This window comes from Crotalus tigris, unplaced genomic scaffold (assembly GCF_016545835.1).
Source record: "Crotalus tigris isolate CLP2741 ecotype Arizona unplaced genomic scaffold, ASM1654583v1 scf7180000017774.6281472, whole genome shotgun sequence".
Lineage (NCBI taxonomy): Eukaryota > Metazoa > Chordata > Lepidosauria > Squamata > Viperidae > Crotalus > Crotalus tigris.
This window is the reverse complement of record NW_024096625.1, coordinates 2,578,641-2,595,477: the sequence shown is the minus strand read 5'-3', so window position 1 is coordinate 2,595,477 and position 16,837 is coordinate 2,578,641. Positions and strand designations below refer to the sequence as shown.

General features: G+C 36.3%; 1 protein-coding gene across 8 annotated transcripts in view; it reads left to right on the top strand.

The window, feature by feature from the left end:
* The window catches only part of CREB5 (cAMP responsive element binding protein 5), a 293,130-nt gene that overhangs the window by 92,316 nt on the left and 183,977 nt on the right, over positions 1 to 16,837 (top strand). For all 8 annotated transcript variants that reach the window (XR_005556490.1, XM_039341992.1, XM_039341996.1 and 5 more), the window contains one exon: positions 2,102 to 2,274. Coding sequence is in view for 7 of the 8 variants with exons in the window: in XM_039341992.1 (XP_039197926.1) it covers positions 2,102 to 2,274 (173 nt within the window). In the remaining variant the exon portion in view is untranslated. The remainder of the gene's footprint in view (positions 1 to 2,101; positions 2,275 to 16,837) is intronic.

Here is a 16,837-nt window from a genome sequence, read left to right as displayed (position 1 = left end):
ATTACAGGTATCATCACAGGATGGAAGCAGTTCCTAGTAAGGCTGCCTTTTGCAATTGACTAATAGCGAATTTGTCAATGCCAATGGTGTTCAAGTGGTGCTCCAGGTGTTTTGGGAGTGCACCCAAGGAGCCTATGACTATTGCTACTACCCTTGCTTGCTTTTGCCACAGTCTTTCTATTTCTATTTGTAGGTCTTTGTATTTTGTTATCTTCTCCAGTTCTTTCTCATCTATTCTGCTGTCTCCAGGCACTGCCACGTCCACTATCCAGAGTTTTTTGTCTTTCTTATCGACAATTGTTAAGTCTGGGGTGTTATGTTGCAGGCGCTTGTCTGTTTGAATTCTGAAGTCCCAGAGCAGTTTAATTTTATCATTTTCTATGACTTTCTCTATTTTATGATCCCACCAGTTTTTGCCTACAGGCAAATGATATTTTTTGCAGATCTTCCAATGCACCATTGTTGCTACTTTGTCATGCCGCTGCTTGTAGTCAGTCTGTGCAATCTTCTTGCAACAGCTTACCAGGTGGTCCACTGTTTCTTCAGCTTCTTTGCATAGGCGGCACTTACTGTCTGTTGCTGTCTTCTCAATTTTGACTTTATATGCATTATTATTATTATTATTATTATTATTATTATTATTATTATTATTATTATTATTATTAATTTTATGCCACCCATCTCTCCTATAAGATGATTCTGGGAAGCTCACAGATTGTAAAACAAATAAAAAAATAATTAAAATATATTAAAATATTAAAACTATACAGATTAAAATTTAAAATTATTCAAGACTGATAGACTTAATCCAGCTTAACCTAATCAAACAAATCCTATAAAAAATAAAACAAAAAGGACCAAACACCTCTTCACCAACAATTAATACCCAGATTAGCAGAGGTTATCACCATGATAGACCAATATCAAGAACTAAACAATACCCCAATCAAGGAACTACCAACTCAGACAAACAAGTTAACAGTAAACAACACCCTAAACAAGGAACCACCAATACTGACTGGGCACGCCACTAGTACATAAAGAGAGCAATTCCATGTCTTTCTAGCACTGATGTTGTTACTTAGTTTGGTAATGAAACATCTGCAAAAAAACAAGCTCATTTATATAAATCACAAATATTAAAGGTTTTTTTTGTGCATCAAAGTATTATAATTTATTGGAATATTTCAGTGGAACAGAAAACAAAACATAAAATTGTATGAAAATACTTCTGATAAAGAATAATCCTAAATATGTCACACATTTGATAACTACCATTAAGTTGCACATGTGCTTCTTACTATTGTTGTAAACTGTGTTCTCTAATCCCTATTCCCACCCCCCAATTTTTGGCTGTATTGATTAACTGAGCTGTACTAAAAGTAATTACTAGCTTTGTTCACATATTTCTTATTCATTTAGCACATGATTGCACAGTTAGCAATACACACCTATGGGATACAATTTTATGTCTTTAAAATTTTTATATGCGGACAAGTATCTTATTCATCTCAAATCTTATCCTTTAAGATTGTTCCTTTTGCTAGCCTTAAACTAGAAATATTCAAAACTATCTCTTCTTTCTCTGAACTTCCTCTGAGCCAAGATTGCATTATATCTAAAGTTTATGCTTATTCATTAGTAAATATTACTGATAGCACAATGGTAAAACAGCAAAAAACTGAATCAAATATGTTTCTGTTGCACAATGATGCAATAAACATAGTATCAAGAGGAATATTGCTGTAAATCAAGCTATCTTACACCAACTTTGGGAAATCATTTTTGAATGAAATATCTGCTGAACACAAGCAAATGGTTAGGTGCAAAATGTCTGCATTAGAAATTATGACTCAGGATGGTATTCTCATTCCTATATATTAGCTATTTTCAGTTTCAGTATTTTACACTGTAAAAGCAGTGTATTGTCACTTCTTTAGAGCTGGTTAGAGTGAGATCAGTTGAAACATTGTTGGCCAATAACATGTTTTAAATATACGTTGTTGGCCAATATGTAGTTTTAGATATAAGAAAAATCTAAACAAATGCTAGCGTCTAATTTGCTCTCTCTGTCTTTCTCTCTCCCCTCCCCTTTTCACAGAATATTCCAATGCATAATAGTGTGGGAGATGCTATGACAGAAGCGGGGGTGCACCAGCTCTCTAATCCCAGGATGCCAAATCATGACACCAGCATTGTGATTCAACAAGCCATGCCGTCACCACAATCAAGTTCAGTCATAACACAAGCACCTTCAACAAATCGGCAGATTGGGTAAGTACATCTTCAGTAGTTGTAAAATATTATGAAGATGCAAACTATTTCACTTAACATTTTTTCCTGTAAAATAGAAGAAGGTGATACTTGTATTGGTGGCTTCACCAGCTATGATGCCAAGTATGGAGACTGAATCCTATCTTTTTATTATATCTTTTATAATTTAAATGTAAGAGGGCAAACATATTCTGTGGCACTGTTGCTGAATTATTATACTTTACAGAATGTAGTTAGGATGATCTGGTTTATAATAAAAAAAGCTTGATTGTTTTTCTGTGTGTGCATATATGTGAGGGATGTGTGTGTGTGTGTGTGTGTGTGTGTGTGTATGATCACATCTTTTGCTGATCAAACAACCATAAGACATTTTACTCACATATACTAAGCTTTGATTAGATGTACTGTTTACTATTGGCCTAGATCAGGCACGCTGCCTAGGGAGTTTTGGGAATTGCAGATAACAAATCTGAAAAGTTGCTAAATTTGTGAAATACTGGCCTAGATTATCCTATTCTAGTCTCCCCTCTGCCCAATGTACATTGGAAATACTGCTTTCTCTGCTCACAAATTTGATAGCAGTATTACTTGGGTTGGAAATTGATACAAGTCATTTTCTGATGCTGTTCTTCAGTTACAGACCTTTCCTGCCTCAGAAGGTCAGATTAATGTTTCATTATGTGTTTTTAGATAAATATAATAGATGTTATGTTGAGCTTTTATTTGTTTACAATATCATTTTATGGTTTTATTGTGATTAATGCTACTACTATGTATTATATATTCATTACAATATTCCCGTTCTAGGTGAGCAACATTATGCAAACCATAGAAAATAAGCAAGAAATAATAAACCAAAGGAACCAAAGGCAGGTTATTTAAAAAAGGAAATATAACTACATATAATTTACCCCACCACTTTTCTTCATACGTCATAATTCTTCATAAATCTTCTATGTCCATATACTGTTTCATACATTTTTTTTTGTTATTTTTTAAACCTATTCACTTTTTAAGTATCTCAAGCCACCATATTCTTGGTTTATCTTTTTTTTGCACTCCTTTAACTCTTCATATATTTCTATTACATTTGACTTTGTTCTGTCTCTATAATATTAATGTATTTTGTACTGCCCCCTTTGTATTTAATCAACCATCAACATTCATTCATTGTTGATCCTACCTCTTTTTCTTTCATACATGCCCTTCTTAAATATATATTCACACTATTTCCTGACATACTTCAATATAATAACATTGACAAGCCATATATGTGTGTGTGTGTGTGTGTGGGTGTGTGTGTGTATGTATACCTCTTGCACAGTTTTAAACAAAACATTTATTCTTCACAATATAATACCATATTCACTACATTTCAGCCAGCATTTGTAGGTTAAAATTTATCTATCCATTTCCCCATCTACATTAAATATTCTGTTCAAGTACACAAATGTTCTGTATCTACTTGTATCCTTTTAGGTGTACTTGCAATTATACTTTCCTTTTTTCCTGTCAAGCATCCTGATTGTTGATTAGGGGACTGGAGGCTAAAGCATATAAGGAACGGCTGCTGGAATTGGGTATGTCTAGTTTAATGAAGAGAAGGACGAAGGGGGACATGATAGCAGTGTTCCACTATCTCAGGGCTGTCACAAAGAAGAGGGAGTCAAGCTATTTTCCAAGGCGCCTGAAGGCAGGACAAGGAGTAATGGGTGGAAACTAAGCAAGGAGAGAAGCAACCTAGAACTAAGGAGAAACTTCCTGACAGTTAGAATAATTAACCAGTGGAACAACCTGCCTCCAGAAATGGTGAATGCTACAACACTGGAGGTTTTTAAGAAGAGACTGGACAGCTATTTGTCCGAAATGGTATAGGGTTTCCTGCCTGAGCAAGGGTTGGACTAGATGACCTCCAAGGTCCCTTCCAACCTTTATTATTATTATCGATCATCGCACAGTCAGCCAGATGTTCAGACTGGATTTGGCATTTTGTCTACCTATCGAGTCCTTACCCAGGACCTGGGATAGGCAGATGTGGATGTTTGATGGTATTACAGATATCGTCGCAGGATGGAAGCAGTTCATAATAAGGCTGCCTTTTGCAATTGACTAATAGCGAATTTGTCAATGCCAATGGTGTTCAAGTGGTGCTCCAGTTGTTTTGGGATTGCACCCAAGGAGCCTATGACTATTGGTACTACCCTTGCTTGCTTTTGCCACAGTCTTTCTATTTCTATTTGTAGGTCTTTGTATTTTGTTATCTTCTCCAGTTCTTTCTCTTCTATTCTGCTATCTCCAGGCACTGCCACGTCCACTATCCAGACTTTTTTGTCTTTCTTATCGACAATTGTTAAGTCTGGGGTGTTATGTTGCAGGTGCTTGTCTGTTTGAATTCTGAAGTCCCAGAGCAGTTTAATTTTATCATTTTCTATGACTTTCTCTATTTTATGATCCCACCAGTTTTTGCTTACAGGCAAATGATATTTTTTGCAGATCTTCCAATGCACCATTGTTGCTACTTTGTCATGCCGCTGCTTGTAATCAGTTTGTGCAATCTTCTTGCAACAGCTTACCAAGTGGTCCACTGTTTCTTCAGCTTCTTTGCATAGGCGGCACTTACTGTCTGTTGCTGTCTTCTCAATTTTGACTTTGTATGCATTTGTCCTTAAGGCTTGGTCTTGTGCAGCCAGAATTAGTCCCTCGGTCTCTTTCTTCAATTTTCCTGCTCTTAGCCATTGCCAGGTTTTATTGTTATCTGCTTTCCCAGCTATTTTTTTCATGTATTGGCCATGTAGTGCTTTGTCTTCCCATGCCTCTATTCTGTTCTTCATTTGGTCTTTCTTGAAGGCCAGTTTGGTCTCTCCAGTAGTTAGTAAGCCTTCCTGATATACTAATTTCAGTGCATCTTCATCATTGTTCTTCAGATATTCTTCCAAAGCCATTTTTTCTTCTTCAACCATCTGATGTACTTGTAGCATTCCACGCCCACCTATTTGCCTTGGTAGATAAAGTCTATCAATGTCACTGCGTGGATGAAGGGCATGATTCATTGTCATTATTTTTCTGGTCTGCCTATCCATTGCTTTTAGTTCTGCTTGAGTCCAGTCCACTATTCCAGCTGTGTACCTAATGACTGGGATTGCCCAGGTGTTGATTGCCTTTATGGTATTTCCTCCATTGAGTTTGGATTTTAAGATCTTCTTCACTCTCTTGATGTATTCACCTCTAATCTTTTTCTTGACTTCAGTGTGCTTGATGTTGTCAGCTTGAAGGATACCCAAGTATTTGTAGTATTCTTCCTCATCCAGACTCTTAATGTTATTTTCGTGGGGCATCTTGATTCCTTCAGTTTTCACTATTTTTCCTTGTTTGATAGTAAGTGTGGCACATTTGTCCAAGCCAAACTCCATTACAATATCTTGGCTATATATACGGACAGTGTTGAGCAGCGATTCTATTTCAGATGATGTTTTTCCATACAGCTTCAGATCATCCATGTAAAGGAGGTGGGATAGTCTGGCAGATGTTTTTGATGTTTGATAGCCATGTCCTGAGTTATTCAGTATTGTTGACAGAGGAAACAGTGCAATAACAAATAGTAATGGTGATAATGAATCTCCTTGAAATATTCCTCTCTTGATATTAACCTCTCCCAGCCTCTCACCATTGATCTGCAACTGTGTCTTCCATTGTGCCATCGATCTTTGCACAAATTTTCTGATGTTTCTACTGACTCCTGTTATTTCTAGGCACTTATTATCCAATCATGTGGCAGAGAGTCAAATGCCTTTTTGTAGTCAATCCATGCCAACATTCAGGTTGGTCTTCCTTCTCTTGCAGTTTTCCAAGATCATTTTGTCTATTAGGAGTTGATCTTTTGTTCCTCTGCTATTGGGGCGGTTTCCTTTCTGCTCAGGTGGAAAGAGATTGTTTTCAACTAGATGCTGTTGTACTGCATCAGCTACCACACCAGTTAGTAATTTGAAAGTTGTTGGTAAGCAGGTAATTGGCCTGTAGTTACCTGGTGTTGCCCCTTTTGCTGGATTTTTCATTATTAGGTAGGTTTTCCCAGTTGTTAGCCACTTTTCAATTTCTCCTCCTTGTAGTATATTGTTGAACTGCTTGGCAATGAGTGGGTGTATAACAGTTAGATGTTTCAACCAAAACCCATGCAGTTCATCTTCACCTGGTGCTGACCAATTTTTGATTTTCTTTGCTCTTTTTTCTACCATTTTTGTTGTTATTACTAGTTCTTTCATTTCAACTTCTGTTTTATTTGCATCCACCTCTTTTAACCAAGCCGCATCCTTGTTGTATTTCTTTGGGTTATCCCATATCTGCTTCCAGAACTGCACTGTTTCTTCCTTGTCAGGTACTGACTGATTCTTGCAGTTTCTCCATTGATGGATTGGTAGAAACGTTTCTGATTGGATTGAAATTGGAGGTTCTGCCTATAGTTTGCAATTCGAGCTTCATATCTACTGATTTTCCTGGCTATAGCTGTTATTTGTTGCTTTATTATTTCCAGTGCTTCCTTGATCTTCCTTGTTTCTAAGTGGTATTTCTTGATTAGGTATTCTTTGGTCTTCTTGTTCTTCAGCTTCTTTTCTTTCATCTGTTCTAGCTTGCTTGCATGTGATCTTAACTTGCTGATCTTATTTTCTAGTCTAACCTTCCATTTTTCTGGTGCACTGTTTGTTTGTTTTTCTTCTTTGTTGATTTTGCATCCCAGGTATTCTGTTATAACTGCAGCTGTGCTGTACATTAGTTGGTTTGTTTCTTGCAGTGAATTGGTGCTTATACTTGATATTGCAAGTATTTGCATCTTTTAATGCTTGTGCTAGCTGTTTCTTTGGAACAAGCTTCAATGCAGGTAGCCTTATTCTATTGTTTTTGTGCTGTTCTAGATGCTCAGTTATTCTTTGTTTCAATTCTTTTATTTCTTTAGTTAGAGGGTTTTGTTCTTCCTGAGGTAGAGGTGCCTGGTTTCCAAATGAGAACAGTTGTATATCTCTGCTAGATTCCTTCCCTGCCAACTCCCCCTGGTTTGCCTCTACATTCTGAATTACTTCTGGTAAGGCTTTGATTTCTTTGCCCTGGGTAAACCTTTGCAGTTCGTCCAATTCTGTTTCTGTGAATACTTTATTTCGTGTTATAAATCGGCGTTGATCTGCTAGTCTCTGTTCTGTTATTTCTGATTCTGGATGTTGTTCTTTCCAGAACTGGTGCATTCGTTTTAGATATCCTCTTCTTGTTGGACTTGATCTGTAGTAACAGATCATTATTTCTTTGTTTTCCATCACTGTGTATCTGCGACGGGTAAACACCTTTTCTTCCAGTAGTTCTGCAGCTGCTGGCCCTGGTTGCTCAGCCAACAGTCCTGAGTCCTGTAACCCATTTTTCACCAGATATCCAGGAACTCCAATATCTAGCGCGGACCTTGTTAACCCGGGCGACGTCCGAGCCGGTATGGCATTCTGAAATTTACGTCTCACCATATTTTTTATGGGAGAGACACTCTTTGTCTGACTCCTCTGATGAGACCTGTCCAGTATGGTTGAACCTCTGGCACAGCTCTCATATTCCTCAGAGTACACAAGCCCCACAACCACGTCAAGGTAGTGCCTCACTGGGGGTTATTATTATTATTATTATTATTATTATTATTACATTCAGCCAAACAGCAATTTTCCCTTTTGTCATTAAAAAGAGCTTTTTCCTTTCAGTTTCTCATATTATTTCGAACGACTTCTGATGTTTGCACTCAGTCTGACTAGTATGATACTTATAGAAAAATAACTAATTGAAGCTAGTTTGTCTGGAACTTTAACAATTTAGTTACTTTAACAATATCGTTCACAGCAAATTCTGTTGTTGTGGACAAATATGGATATACAGAAAGTATTCCATCAATATTACTGCAATTTATATAAAGGAAGTGATATCTTGTCAGAGAAAAGAGGTGAATAGTAACAAAATGTACTGAGGATTACAGAGGGACAGAATAATTTATGAACGGATCTATAACTATTAGGAAGCTTTTGAAGCTTTATATAAAAACAGATTAAACCAGCAAAGATGTCTGAACCAGATGGATTATCAGGTTCCTATTATGTAGGTTTTGAAGTTGAACCTTTAACCAATGGAACAACCTGCCTCCAGAAGTGGTGAATGCTACAACACTGGAGGTTTTTAAGAAGAGACTGGACAGCCATTTGTCCGAAATGGTATAGGGTTTCCTACCTGAGCAGGGGATTGGACTAGATGACCTCCAAGGTCTCTTCCAACTTTATTATTATTATTATTATTCAATCATCGCACAGTCAGCCAGATGTTCAGACTGGATTTGGCATTTTGTCTACCTATCGAGTCCTTACCCAGGACCTGGGATAGGCAGATGTGGATGTTTGATGGTATTACAGGTATCGTCGCAGGATGGAAGCAGTTCCTAATAAGGCCGCCTTTTGCAATTGACTAATAGCGAATTTGTCAATGCCAATGGTGTTCAAGTGGTGCTCCAGTTGTTTTGGGATTGCACCCAAGGAGCCTATGACTATTGGTACTACCCTTGCTTGCTTTTGCCACAGTCTTTCTATTTCTATTTGTAGGTCTTTGTATTTTGTTATCTTCTCCAGTTCTTTCTCTTCTATTCTGCTATCTCCAGGCACTGCCACGTCCACTATCCAGACTTTTTTGTCTTTCTTATCGACAATTGTTAAGTCTGGGGTGTTATGTTGCAGGTGCTTGTCTGTTTGAATTCTGAAGTCCCAGAGCAGTTTAATTTTATCATTTTCTATGACTTTCTCTATTTTATGATCCCACCAGTTTTTGCTTACAGGCAAATGATATTTTTTGCAGATCTTCCAATGCACCATTGTTGCTACTTTGTCATGCCGCTGCTTGTAATCAGTCTGTGCAATCTTCTTGCAACAGCTTACCAAGTGGTCCACTGTTTCTTCAGCTTCTTTGCATAGGCGGCACTTACTGTCTGTTGCTGTCTTCTCAATTTTGACTTTGTATGCATTTGTCCTTAAGGCTTGGTCTTGTGCAGCCAGAATTAGTCCCTCGGTCTCTTTCTTCAATTTTCCTGCTCTTAGCCATTGCCAGGTTTTATTATTATCTGCTTTCCCAGCTATTTTTTTCATGTATTGGCCATGTAGTGCTTTGTCTTCCCATGCCTCTATTCTGTTCTTCATTTGGTCTTTCTTGTAGGCCAGTTTGGTCTCTCCAGTAGTTAGTAAGCCTTCCTGATATACTAATTTCAGTGCATCTTCATCATTGTTCTTCAGATATTCTTCCAAAGCCATTTTTTCTTCTTCAACCATCTGATGTACTTGTAGCATTCCACGCCCACCTATTTGCCTTGGTAGATAAAGTCTATCAATGTCACTGCGTGGATGAAGGGCGTGATTCATTGTCATTATTTTTCTGGTCTGCCTATCCATTGCTTTTAGTTCTGCTTGAGTCCAGTCCACTATTCCAGCTGTGTACCTAATGACTGGGATTGCCCAGGTGTTGATTGCCTTTATGGTATTTCCTCCATTGAGTTTGGACTTTAAGATCTTCTTCACTCTCTTGATGTATTCACCTCTAATCTTTTTCTTGACTTCAGTGTGCTTGATGTTGTCAGCTTGAAGGATACCCAAGTATTTGTAGTACTCTTCCTCATCCAGACTCTTAATGTTATTTTCGTGGGGCATCTTGATTCCTTCAGTTTTCACTATTTTTCCTTGTTTGATAGTAAGTGTGGCACATTTGTCCAAGCCAAACTCCATTACAATATCTTGGCTATATATACGGACAGTGTTGAGCAGCGATTCTATTTCAGATGATGTTTTTCCATACAGCTTCAGATCATCCATGTAAAGGAGGTGGGATAGTCTGGCAGATGTTTTTGATGTTTGATAACCATGTCCTGAGTTATTCAGTATTGTTGACAGAGGAAACAGTGCAATAACAAATAGTAATGGTGATAATGAATCTCCTTGAAATATTCCTCTCTTGATATTAACCTCTCCCAGCTTTTCACCATTGATCTGCAACTGTGTCTTCCATTGTGCCATCGATCCTTGCACAAATTTTCTGATGTTACTACTTACTCCTGTTATTTCTAGGCACTTGATTATCCAATCATGTGGCAGAGAGTCAAATGCCTTTTTGTAGTCAATCCATGTCACATTCAGGTTGGTCTTCCTTCTCTTGCAGTTTTCCAAGATCATTTTGTCTATTAGGAGTTGATCTTTTGTTCCTCTGCTATTGGGGCGGTTTCCTTTCTGCTCAGGTGGAAAGAGATTGTTTTCAACTAGATGCTGTTGTACTGCATCAGCTACCACACCAGTTAGTAATTTGAATGTTGTTGGTAAGCAGGTAATTGGCCTGTAGTTACCTGGTGTTGCCCCTTTTGCTGGATTTTTCATTATTAGGTAGGTTTTCCCAGTTGTTAGCCACTTTTCAATTTCTCCTCCTTGTAGTATATTGTTGAATTGCTTGGCAATGAGTGGGTGTATAACAGTTAGATGTTTCAACCAAAACCCATGCAGTTCATCTTCACCTGGTGCTGACCAATTTTTGATTTTCTTTGCTCTTTTTTTCTACCATTTTTGTTGTTATTACTAGTTCTTTCATTTCAACTTCTGTTTTATTTGCATCCACCTCTTTTAACCAAGCCACATCCTTGTTGTATTTCTTTGGGTTATCCCATATCTGCTTCCAGAATTGCACTGTTTCTTCCTTGTCAGGTACTGACTGATTCCTTGCAGTTTCTCTATTGATGGATTGGTAGAAACGTTTCTGATTGGATTGAAATTGGAGGTTCTGCCTATAGTTTGCAATTCGAGCTTCATATCTACTGATTTTCCTGGCTATAGCTGTTATTTGTTGCTTTATTATTTCCAGTGCTTCCTTGATCTTCCTTGTTTCTAAGTGGTATTTCTTGATTAGGTATTCTTTGGTCTTCTTGTTCTTCAGCTTCTTTTCTTTCATCTGTTCTAGCTTGCTTGCATGTGATCTTAACTTGCTGATCTTATTTTCTAGTCTAACCTTCCATTTTTGTGGTGCACTGTTTGTTTGTTTTTCTTTTTTGTTGATTTTACATCCCAGGTATTCTGTTATAACTGCAGCTGTGCTGTACATTAGTTGGTTTGTTTCTTGCAGTGAATTGGTGCTTATACTTGCTATTGCAGTATTTGCATCTTTTAATGCTTGTGCTAGCTGTTTCTTTGGAACAAGCTTCAATGCAGGCAGCCTTATTCTGTTGTTTTTGTGCTGTTCTAGATGCTCAGTTATTCTTTGTTTCAATTCTTTTATTTCTTTAGTTAGAGGGTTTTGTTCTTCCTGAGGAGAGGTGCCTGGTTTCCAAATGAGAACAGTTGTATATCTCTACTGGATTCTTTCACTGCCAACTCCCCCTGGTTTGCCTCTACATTCTGAATTACTTCTTGTAAGGCTTTGATTTCTTTGCCCTGGGTAAACCTTTGCAGTTCGTCCAATTCTGTTTCTGTAAATACTTTATTTTGTGTTATAAATCGGCGTTGATCTGCTAGTCTCTGTTCTGTTATTTCTGATTCTGGATGTTGTTCTTTCCAGAACTGGTGCATTCGTTTTAGATATCCTCGTCTTGTTGGACTTGATCTGTAGTAACAGATCATTATTTCTTTGTTTTCCATCACTGTGTATCTGCGACGGGTAAACACCTTTTCTTCCAGTAGTTCTGCAGCTGCTGGCCCTGGTTGCTCAGCCAACAGTCCTGAGTCCTGTAACCCATTTTTCACCAGATATCCAGGAACTCCAATATCTAGTGCGGACCTTGTTAACCTGGGCGACGTCCGAGCCGGTATGGCATTCTGAAATTTACGTCTCACCATATTTTTTATGGGAGAGACACTCTTTGTCTGACTCCTCTGATGAGATCTGTCCAGTATGGTTGAACCTCTGGCACAGCTCTTATCTTCCTCAGAGTACACAAGCCCCACAACCACGTCAAGGTAGTGCCTCACTGGGGGTTATTATTATTATTATTATTATTATTATTATTATTATTATTACATTCAGCCAAACAGCAATTTTCCCTTTTGTCATTAAAAAGAGCTTTTTCCTTTCAGTTTCTCATATTATTTCGAACGACTTCTGATGTTTGCACTCAGTCTGACTAGTATGATACTTATAGAAAAATAACTAATTGAAGCTAGTTTGTCTGGAACTTTAACAATTTAGTTACTTTAACAATATCGTTCACAGCAAATTCTGTTGTTGTGGACAAATATGGATATACAGAAAGTATTCCATCAATATTACTGCAATTTATATAAAGGAAGTGATATCTTGTCAGAGAAAAGAGGTGAATAGTAACAAAATGTACTGAGGATTACAGAGGGACAGAATAATTTATGAACGGATCTATAACTATTAGGAAGCTTTTGAAGCTTTATATAAAAACAGATTAAACCAGCAAAGATGTCTGAACCAGATGGATTATCAGGTTCCTATTATGTAGGTTTTGAAGTTGAACCTTTAACCAATGGAACACTCTTTGTCTGACTCCTCTGATGAGACCTGTCCAGTATGGTTGAACCTCTGGCATAGCTCTCATCTTCCTCAGAGTACACAAGCCCCACAACCACGTCAAGGTAGTGCCTCACTGGGGGATTATTATTATTATTATTATTATTATTATTTAGACCATAGTCCACATTGCTATATGCAATTTGTCTAACATTCACTATGACCTCAGCCAATAACATAGCATCATCTGCATTGGGTACATGCAAAGTATACTGTATTTATGCTTTGTAGTATACTTCATATACTGCAAAGTATGGATACATTCTCATATCTAAGCAACAGATTTTTCACATGATCAGAAATATTAATTATACATTTATGCTTGAATACATTAAACAGCAAAGGGGATATTCTGATCTTACTTTCTGTTGCGGGCTACGAAATCGTTATACTTTACTTTATATAGTATACCCAAATTCATGCCTACTGACTTTATTATATGCTTTTTCTATATCAGGAAATGTACAATTTCTTTGCATTCTTACATTCGCCTGTGAATGTCACTGCTTTTGTTGCTGTTACTCTTCTTGTTGTTATTTTTTTAAGTTGAATATATTGTCTGAGCATTCATTTAATTAGTGATCTGCAAAAATCTCAGCCTATCAATTTTTGATGTCTTATTCAATTTTTTTTTTTTTTTTGCATATCTAGGCATTCAGTCTTCTTTTTCACCTAATACTTTTTGGATAGCAATTTTCTTTTGCATTCCTTATCTTGACTGATTAAACTTACTGGGGAAATTTATTTACTGAATTTATCTATATTTTCAACATTTCTTAAGTACAAAAGGCTGTTTTATAATGGTTTCATTTGAAATTTCAGGTTTGCCTTCTAATATAATGCAAGATTAGTTATGGTACAGTATTGTTTGGCACATAACTAATTAGAAGAATGTAATACTTTGGGAAGATTTTTTTTTAAAAAAAAAACCGTATATAATGAATGCAAACAGTACAAATATGTTCGGTCGTGAACTTTAAACTTTTTAGCAATGTTGTCATGGTCTTAGTATTTATTTAAAGGGGGAGCAGAATCAGGCCCAGAAGGCTGTAGAGAATCCCACTTTAGCAGCATCCTGATTTTAATCACAGCTGTAGATAGCTGAGTGTCAAAATATGGCTCAGCCACCTGCAAATGTTTGCACTGGCTGCAGTCCAACCAAAACAACAAATGGCAAGATAAAGTTTCATTTAGGCTGTTGCATTCAGCCTTTAATTTTGCAAAAGCTGAGATTCAGCTGAAGCATGTGCACTGCATTCCGTGAAGCAGAACTGGATGTGCCCTGATAATTTAATTTTTATTTCCAAATTTTCCAATTATTGTCTTGAAAATAAGAAAGAAAGTGGATGCATAAAAATAAAATAAAGGGTAATAGTTTTCTGACAGTTGATTTATGTAAATACATATGTTTTTCCAGATAGCCTGGCATTCAACCAGTGGTGGAAGTCTAGGGCCCTAAAACCAGTGCTGCAAGATGAGAAGGAATAAAGACTCAAAAGTTTATTTGGGAAAAAACAAAGAATATTAGTATGTGGGAAGAATTTATTACTTCAGAAACAATTTAGAAAACAAGAACTGATTCTATCATTTTAATAGAAACAAAATATCTCCATTATTTGTGGGTATTCTAGTTTACAGAATAGTTACAAAGTGTACTATAAAGTATAATTTGACATATTTTCCCAAGAAAGTGTTTGTGTATAAGAAAATAAAAGATAAAATATAATAAAAATTATATTAATAAGTGACTTCAAACTATCAAAACAAGTACAAGCAAATTTAATAACTTTTTAAAAATATTTTATTAATTTTCCAATTTTACATTTAAGTATTTAAAAAGCAACGTGGTGGCTGGGTTAATCAATAGTTCAATAACAAAATCTTTAGTACAAATCTCAAGTTACAATATCAAATATTTCCTCTCTTTTTCCCTTAACATTTACTATCTCGTATTTAAGCTAATACAGTTCTTATTATGTCATCTGTGTAAAAACATCATTATCACATTTATCAATAAATTTTAGCTTATACATATCTTAATTATTTTTTACATTCAAACTTCATAAACAAATCCATATCCTGTTATTAATTTTTTCCCAATTTTTAGTTTCCCATGAATATTCCAATTTAACCTTTGATATTTATAATTTTCAGGCTTTAGGTAACCAAAATTTCCCTTATCTCAATTCATAACAGAATCTAATATCCAAAATACACATTTTATCTATTTAAATATAATCTTGTTCTATTTCTTAAAATTCATCTATTTCCCACCATGTTAAAATCTACTTAATAATACAATATCCCCTTTAATAAATCAATATATATATAAAGATAAAATCCTTATTTTCAACTAATTTCCAAATATTTTAAATCTAATGACCAGAATTCCCCTTATCTCAACTTTCCCTTTAACCCTTTAATAATATGAAATCCCCTCTAATAAATCAAACCCCCCAAGTTTCTTCACCTTATTCTGGCTTTCTTCCTTTGTCAACTAAGCTTCCATCTCAGTGTTTTTAGATCATCAAATAGATCTCTGTCTATTATTATATATATTATTTGAAATAAAGGAGACCATTTAATTGCCATTTTTTTGAAAGGACTAGCACATCTATATTCATTAAGTTGTCTCTCTATTATTCCAATTCCCCATAATTGCCCTGATTTGTTTATCTTCCATTCAATCTGTTCTTCTTTCTAAAATTTCTTCTGATTTATATAGAAAGTCTTTTTCATTTTCAGTATTGTTATTCCCTTTTCTGGATTTTCAATTAATTGTGTTTGTTAGTCAATTGAGTCCTCTGTCTTAATATTTGATTGTTCCACTTCTTCTGTTATCTTCTGTGTTGTTAGTTCTTTAGTTGTAGTCAAAGTCTGGGTTTGTGTATCTAAACTGGCATCTTGCTCTTTTATGTTAGGTCTTATTTTATCACAAAGTGAAAGAATGATTTCATGTATTGCTTTCAACATGGAAAGGATCTTTTCCTGGTCTTCATCCATCTCTTTCATGTGTTTATAAATAGTCTTTATAGTAGAAACTTTGTCAAGCAAGATTTTATAGTCCAGGGTATTTCATCATCTCATATAGTAACCAATATTCCTCAAATAAAGAGATAGGAAAGCAATTCCCTACACATAACTCTGAAAGTCAGTAAAGATTTACATTCACAGTTCAAGTAAGCCAGTTATGTCTACACAAATGGTGCCAAGTCAGAAGAGTCTTATCTAAGGTCTGGGCTTTGAGCCAAGTATCTTTTAGGAAATAACAAGTTGTAATACCAAACATCACCACAGGATGTCACTGATGCCATTTAAAGTTTTTTAAGTCCAAAATTTTTATAATCCTTTTTCCATTTTTATTTCTTTTTTGTAGATAAAAGCAAAAGTCTTCAATAAAAATAGAAAAAAATTTGGTTCCCAAGTTTCAGGAACATATAAATTCAATTAGATTAAAGTTGTTCTTTTAATGCTTTAATTCCCCTGGGTAGTCAGTCGCCATATTCTTAGAGGGTGGGATAGAAATTCCCATCGTCTCTCTTTACAGGGGGAAAGATTCTTCAGGCAGCTTTTACAGGAAAAATGCTTACTTAGGGTAAAGAGAAGATTGGATCTCATCCAGTTTCACCCGTGTTGCTTTTGAGGTGCTTGGTGGTAAGTTTAACTTCGGCTGTCTGCAGCCTAATGATGGGCCATATTACTATGGCCAGTCTTTCCTCCGCTGGTTTGGAGGGCTGCCCTACATTAAGCGGAAGGGCTCCCACCTTCCTACGATCACGCGGAGGTGCCCTTTTGCTCGTTGCCCCTACAGAGTGTTTTTCTACCCTTTCCAGGATTCCCTAGCAGAGCAAAACCGAAGGCGGAGCTTGCCTTCCAGCGGCTGTAGTGCCCACAATGGCAAACTGGAAGTCCCAAATTTTATAACTTTTTATCTCCTTTAAGAGAACAGATATCTCTTCATCTCATATTCCTGCTCTTAACTATCAACTTTTCAATCCCAGTA